The sequence below is a fragment of the Montipora capricornis genome, chromosome 7 (genome assembly GCF_036669925.1).
Source record: "Montipora capricornis isolate CH-2021 chromosome 7, ASM3666992v2, whole genome shotgun sequence".
Classification (NCBI taxonomy): domain Eukaryota; kingdom Metazoa; phylum Cnidaria; class Anthozoa; order Scleractinia; family Acroporidae; genus Montipora; species Montipora capricornis.
The window spans coordinates 24,879,273-24,886,772 of NC_090889.1; the positions used below are offsets into that span (position 1 = coordinate 24,879,273).

At 41.5% G+C, this 7,500-nt stretch overlaps 2 protein-coding genes across 3 annotated transcripts in view; one reads left to right on the plus strand and one right to left on the minus strand.

Annotated features, from left to right (window-relative positions):
- LOC138056603 (membrane-associated guanylate kinase, WW and PDZ domain-containing protein 3-like) overlaps positions 1–7,500 on the minus strand; it is a 35,616-nt gene that overhangs the window by 9,916 nt on the left and 18,200 nt on the right. For both annotated transcript variants that reach the window (XM_068902442.1, XM_068902441.1), the window contains exons 11-13: positions 1,592–1,730; positions 819–1,014; positions 1–294 (exon numbers count right to left, since the gene is read on the minus strand). The exon at positions 1–294 is cut by the window's left edge and continues 84 nt beyond it. In XM_068902442.1, the coding sequence (XP_068758543.1) occupies positions 1–294; positions 819–1,014; positions 1,592–1,730 (629 nt within the window). The remainder of the gene's footprint in view (positions 295–818; positions 1,015–1,591; positions 1,731–7,500) is intronic.
- LOC138057581 (uncharacterized) overlaps positions 3,901–7,500 on the plus strand; it is a 4,230-nt gene continuing 630 nt past the window's right edge. Inside the window, exons 1-4 of the mRNA XM_068903552.1 lie at positions 3,901–4,291; positions 4,509–4,759; positions 6,097–6,894; positions 7,085–7,196. Of these exons, the coding sequence (XP_068759653.1) occupies positions 3,901–4,291; positions 4,509–4,759; positions 6,097–6,894; positions 7,085–7,196 (1,552 nt within the window). The remainder of the gene's footprint in view (positions 4,292–4,508; positions 4,760–6,096; positions 6,895–7,084; positions 7,197–7,500) is intronic.

The window sequence follows — 7,500 nt, forward strand, 5'->3', positions numbered from 1 at the left end:
GATAGGACGTTGGGCCCTGGGTCTCCTCATCGACGCCATCCACGTCACCCTCGCTTACACGTCTGTTCCTCTGGGAATGAGATCTTGCAACGGAATTCAAAGCCTCCCCAGGAGTTGAATGAAAGCTCCGGACGGAGGACGATTCTTCCTGACCAGGGAGGGATGGCTTTCTACCATAATGCTCCAAGTTTCCCAGGGACTTAGATGATTCCTTCGCTCGGGTACTTCCAAGATTTGCCTCAGGGCCGAGGTCGGAAGATGCCGAGAAAGATCGACGCATTGTTGGAGTCATTCCTAAACAAGAGACATCAAGAAACTTTTACACAACAGAGAAAATGGTCACTTCCTAGTTCAAATCAGCCTGTTTTTCAAAGCGAGTAAAGGTGCGAAAATACTGATCATTCAAAAGAAAAGTAAATTCGAAAAGATTCGTTAAAACTAATTAAAAACACTTGCTATCGTCAAACGACAAACCACGCATCTGTGGAAGACATCTAGGGTCGGAGGGTGTGTTCGGGAAGACAAGTATTCACTTCTGGCCTCAGTTGTTCGAAGGGTGGATAGCGCTATCTACTGAATAACTCAACTGGTTTTGCTAGTGTTTATCCGCTGGATAGTGATTTATCCGGTGGATAGCATTATCCACCTTTTGAACAACCGAGGGCTGGTCTGTAAAAATAAAGAACCGCTTTCAGACTTCAGGGACGATTTTTTAAAACCTCGGGTTTAAAGCGACAAAATATCTTGTCATAAACCGGATTTGTGCTATTCCATCAATTCTGTCTCGACCAAAACCTGTTGAAATATGGTGTACTTACTTCCTGTCTTGGCTGGGTCTCTATGAATACCAAGTGTGACCTCACCAGACAGCGCTGCATTACCCATCAATGAGATCACGCGGCGATGAGTGGAACCTATTACATTAATACCGTCAACTTGATGTATCTCATCACCGCGCTGGACTTGACCACTGAGATCGGCAGGTCCCCCACGGACGATTGTGCCAATGGAGACCTGAGCACGAAAAAAAAAAAAAGGTTAACAAGTAAACAGCATTTGGTTGCAGGTCCTCCAGAGTTGATCCTATGGATTGAGTGAAATTGTCGGCTTTAAACAACTTGATCGTGTTTAACATAAAAAGTTGATGTGCTTTTGCAACCTGGCCTTTAAGGCTTTCTACGACAGAAAAGACGAGGGAATGTTAAGTCTATCGCCCCAAAGAATAAACAAAATCGTCTAACTCAATGCTGTAACCAATTCAAACCCTTCGGCAACGAAACGTTTTGTTCCAGGTATTTCCATGTCATTTAAATGTGAATGCTATTTTATACTGCAAATACAAAGAATCGTAACCCCGGGAGATTTGAATTGGGTACAACATTGAGTTAGCCGATTTGGTCTATTACTTGACGCAAACCAAACCAACAAAATGTTTAGTCGTCCATAGCAGCTATAGTAACGCAAATGTAAGGGAGGTAGTAGTGGAAATCATTTTCTCCTCAGCGAGAAATGACATGATGGATTAATTTCTTTTTAGATACAGCTGCTATTCACTATAAATGTTAGCTGTTTACTGTAGAGTCATTTGTACCTGCGTATTCTCTTCCTGTCCGCCAATAATACGAAAACCAAAGCCCATCTCTCCTCTTTTGAGATGAACTGTAAAGTTTTTGGCATCAGGACTGGCTGGCGGTGGTGGAATTTCAGGAGATGCCAGGTTTTCAACTGATCTAAAACAAAGACAACAACGTGTAACGATTGTTAACATGTCCGCAAAACGGAAAGAATCTTAGCAAATCTAAAGGCACTGTCACAGAGTGTAATTCTCTGAGGAACTGGTCTCGCAAGGACACTGCGAAACAAGTTGTAGGAGTCGTTGCAGAAAGTAGAACTGAGTTCTACTTTCCACGACGTTACAACGAATTTTTCGAACGTTGCATTGTGAAATATCTATCCTGCAAATAAGACGCTTTCAACCAACCTCTAGAGACACCAATAACAATAGAGAAATGTACGACTTCTAGTGGACGAAAAAAATAAGCTAATGAGGGATCTTTTGTTTTCGTTTACCAACATGGCGGCGATGACGTCACGTGAAAATCTCCTATTATGGCCCAACGCTGTGCGGAACCGGTTAACAAAAGCGTTCAATTGGCCACATATGATAATCGCGAGAGTGACAACTGCATGGTAAAAACATTTCCAGTGTAACAGCCTTAAGAGTGAGTCCACGAGAGCACCAGGCAGTGCTGCTACATGCCATCTCACCGAATTCCATGAAACTCTGCCAGTTTAAAGGGTCTACCCCAAAACTGAAAACTACAACCTGGTTTGTGTTTAGGATCTTTCAGGGGGGGAGATAGGCCACCCCCCTGGATTTATCAGCTTTTACCATGGAAATTGCTTCAAATTGGGCAAAATATATGAAGCTCTCAGCACAACTGTATTTGACCTATTGATTTGAGGGTGTACACACATATTGATACATCCTTAGTAAACACAAGGAACAAGTGTCAGTCAGTTTGATTGACAGCTTGTTAATCAACCGAGCCAAATAAGTGAGTGCGTTGTGATACATTTTGAAAAATTCAAATATTTGATGACTTTGAAGTCAAATATCTCCCGTTGCCAGAAAGCCTCAACAGTAATCTTTATGCCCCTTTGTAGTCCATTATTTCGTCTCTTAACAACTTCAAAAATATTTTTGGGCACTCCCGTTTTTTCGGTTCAGATGCCACTTATAAACAGGACATACAACGCGTTTCTTTCAACTTCACTTGTCACACAATTCTGGCAATTCGCGGCCACTCTTGCAGACAAATTCGAAATGTTCGAGCTTCTTGTACGAAAAATTCATCAAGAAGGGTAAAAAATAATAAAAACTTTTGATATTTTGAGAAGACATCGAAGATTCACGTTAAAAAAGAGATGCGTGTCACCAAAATATCGATGGCAAATTCGCGATATTTCTGTTTCGAGGTTGCTATTTTAGAGATTTGCTTCTCAAAATCAGCTAATTGCTATTGTACTACATGAAACATTCATAATTGCTTCATTTAACTGTTTATTTTCGTAACTGGATTTTCACAGTTTCCCAGCTGGGGAAATTTCAAGGTCACATGTCAAGTACTTGTTGACAAGCAAATTCCAGTGCACGATAACATCGCCTTGTACAGAAAATAAAAGGAAGAGAAAATCTGCCAACTAGCATATACGGGAAAGCCAGACGATCTAATAAATTCTTAATTTAAGCTTGCGGGAAAGAAGATTAGAATCGATAGGGTTGTTGTCGCTTAACATCATCGAACATTTCATAACATTCCACGTGCGTAACGCTTAGAGAATGTAGCGTGACCTGATTAACCTCTATTTACATTGCAACAACTTTCTCATCCACTCCGCTAGATAACATCATGAAGTTTGTATTGATGTGTTTTTTCGCATACTTGACCGTAAACTATAAATTTTAACCATACCTCCACCCCTTTCCGGTGTCATTTTGTTTTGTATTGCTGCTTTTGAATGCATCTGTTGTTATTTTTGAAAGCCGGTGAAACTTAAGTCTTGATGCCGACAAGTGTTATGATTATATTCCAGACACCGCGGAAACATGCGCAAACGTTTTAGAGAAAAGAAAAAAAACATCAGCCTGATAAATCTGCTGTTAACTCCTGAAGGGAAACCCATGCCAGTAAAAGATAACCAATTCCAGCCCTACATCATTTAAACTCAGCCTAAAGCCGAGCCCTCTAAGCTGTTAGACCCTGAAATTAAAATCACATAACCGCCAATCAAAGAATTCACACTTCCGGCAAAAGTAATCACTCCCTCACTTCGGCAACTGCATTGATCACATTCCGTCGGTCATTTCAAGTACGCATTCAAATTGTGAGATTTGCGATGGCTCAGTTATCGTGTTCATTTACCAGCCTCTGTGGAAACAAATGTGATATTTCTTCGCGCTGGCCAGGACGGCAGCAACTTGTACCCCTGAGTTCATGCGTAGACAACATAAAAGAACATCTGAGAGACGTCAAAGTATCACAAACGAGCGTTGCATCTGAGAAGGAGCTTATTCTGGCCCGCGTTGGTTTATTTGATGATTCTGACGGCCGCGATTTCACAATATGCCCCAAACATCGAGCAGAACTTGGAGTAAGATTCAGACCTACAACTAAGTGCCAGCATCCCTTACATGGAAATCAGAGGCGAAAAGTTGAGAGGGGGATAACACTCAAGATGGCAAAAGAAATCAAAGCAAAGTGGAACACTGTTGTCCCAGTTGGTGCAGGTATTTTAGATAAAGCTTTGCTATCTATAGATATTAAGAACCTAAGTTTGTAACACTTTTAACAGCCTGGGGCAGTAGGTGCATCCACTGCAATGACTGCATTAAAAATAATTCGATTCTGGAAAGCTGACACGAGCTCCAATAATGAAGAATTGGTACACTTACTTTGATTTGATTTGATTTAATTTAGCAATTTATTTTAATATATAATTGCTAGGCATATGCAGAAACTGTAGAGGTGCTCACACAGACAATATGGAAAAAGGCGAACTGGACTCTAATGTTACAACCTTGGCAACAGGATCGTTTGTGCCCTCTGAAACTCCAGTTCCAAGTGGGGAAGAGTCCATGGATCAGACTCCAGGACCATCTGGAGAGCAGGGAACAGAAGAGATGCCTGAGACAGCTGAAGAGGAACTGGTGCTACCGCGTTTGCGCGTGCGATTTCAAGATGATTTTTTAAGTCAGGTAATAAAGACTACAGAAGATTGATCATGTGTTAACTCATTTGAATTTATAACTTTTGGTTTTTAAGATACGGTAGAATTTCAGTTGTTGTCTTCTAACCTTAACCATTGCTGCTATTGTTATCTTTCACTCATTCTTCCTCTTCTTCTTTGAATAATAATAATAATAATAATAATAATAATAATAATAATATTATTATTATTATTATTATTATTATTATTATTATTATTATTATTATTTCACTCACTCACTTGATCGCCCGTAGGCGGACGAGCACATGGCTCCTCCAGACTTAGTGCTCCTTCGACAAACAAGATATCTCATCAACGCTTAATGTTCCTGTGTCCCTCTTTAGCGTTGCGATGTAGTCCTGCTTGGGCCTGCCTCTCCGGCAGGTTAGTTTTCAGGTTGCAGGTTGGCAGGTGCAGGTTGAAATTTACTGTGACTGTTACCGAATAGCTAACCTTAGGCCTAATTAGCCTAAAGAAACGTTTTTAGGCCTAAGGAGGCCTAAAGAAACGTTTTTAGGCCTAATTAGGCCTAAGGTTAGCTATTCATGTAACAGTCACAGTAAATTTCAACCTGCAACCTGCAACCTGCAACCTGCAAAAACTAACCTGCCGCTGCCTCTCCCTCGACGTCCATGTGTTGGTTCTCATAACACTAAGCGCTGGGTACTGAGCTCAGAGTGTTTATAACAGTATTACTATTGTTATAATTATGACTATCTTTATTGTTATTATAATTATTATTATCACTGTTACTATAATCTTTATAAGAGGGCTTTCACTCACGTGCTCAGTAACCTTCTTTTACCACCGGAACAAAAGAAAACGTTTATATGATAATGGAGCTCAATTCCGGGAGGATTAGTTGGGGACTCATGGCGCCTCCTTTCCTTTGTTTGGGAGTACCAACCTGGCCGGCGTGACGTCACATGAAAACACTGTATAGGTAGAAATCGGCTTAGCGAGCCCATGACTATAGGAGCGAACAACTCCCACACTAAGCCACGCTTTGTCACGGCATTTTTACAGACCGATATATTTTTGGACTACCCTTTCCGCAAAAAAACAAAGGCAGTTCAGGTTCGGTGAAGCTATGACGTCAAGTCAGTTTCTTGTTATTGGTCATCGGGCTCCTGCAATGGGAGCGGGAGCGCAGCGGTCCATTGTCCAAGGAAAATTGGGTTTTCGGACGAAAATTTGTGACTGGAGAATAGCACTGTTGTTCGCTGCTAGTCATGGGCTCCTGGCTTTGCTTATAGTTCGGGCGTAGATTAAGTTGCCTTCATTGTTATTTAAGTAGCCAAAAAGGGTTGTTTTGTTTTGCTGCAGCAAAGCGATCCGAATTCGGACATCTTGTCGTCATCATCCCAAGGGTCATCGGCAGAAGTAGAAACGTCTCGTGAGTGGCAACCCACCCCGCGAGTGGAACATCAGCTGCAATACCTCAACAGTTTCCTGCTAAAATCAACTGATGGCCGGATAAGTCCAGTTAGGTCTCAATGTAAGTCCGATGTTATGACTGTCTCATCGTCAACGCAGCGTTACTACCGAAAAAAAGCCCACCAAGCTGTTGAAACCACTCTAGAGGCTATTGCACCGGGGAATTCATCGTGGTTGCTTCAGCAGGTTTTCACAAAGCACCAAAGCGGACGAGCAATCTCTGCTGCTTCCGAGGAGGAAAGTCTGGTATCTAGACTCGTGACCCTTTACAATGAAGCCAACTCTTGGTACACACAACAGCAGATTCTGTCCCTTTTCGCTAGCGACTACTCTAAGACAGAATTACTACAGCTGGTGCCGGGACTGACCAAGTTCAGGATTGACGAGGCCAGGAAACATGCCTTTAAGACTAAGCCAGGACAACTCGTAGAGCCGCCAACCATCACTAGAACAAGGCTTGATCCCGCTAAGGTTGACCATTTCTTGGACTTTATATCCAGTCCTTCGTTTCTACAAGATGTAGCATATGGAACGAAAAAGCTAAAGCTGTCAAATGGAGAGACAATTGAAATCCCAAACGTTGTGAGAACAGTCATCTCCTCCCGCCTCATACAGCTGTATCAGACGTATTGTGTAGAAACGAGCTTTAAACCGTTAGGGAAATCAACGCTCTTCAATATCCTTAAGGTATGTATGGATTCCGAGGCCCCATCTTATTCTACAGTTTTCATGTGCACATAATTGGATTTCACTCTATAAGTTAAGTTTATGTAACATTAAAGCTAACGTAAACTGCTGGTTTCGTTTTATAGTGTAATTGGCTGTTACCCTCGCATTCCAAAATTTAATAAGCGATTAATAACGATTTACGCTTCAGATGTGCGCAGCCTCTCAAAAAAAGTCACTGGCAGGCCTGGACAGCACGCAGACCGATGGCGTCAATGCAATTGCATCCCTGGAGGAAATAACTGGTTTTCTTGGCAGAAACGGTAAGTGTATTGATCAGATACCCACAGAGGAAGAGCTAATGAAATGTTGAGGAAAGAGGTAATCTTTTGCTTAAAGATGGGTGCAGTAAAAATGAGTGAGAGAAGTAGTTGATAAAGATCTCACTATTGCGGCCTTTAAAATTATCTGTGAACAATAATTGTCTCGCTTTTAGTCAAAATATAAGGTTACAGATTAAGGCGAATGTTTTCAATTTGTGCGTGCTTTTAATTATTAGACTGGTAAAATGTTTTGCGGCGGGAAACTTGAAATTTAGATCCCCTTCAAAATCAGCTGTTGTTTTTT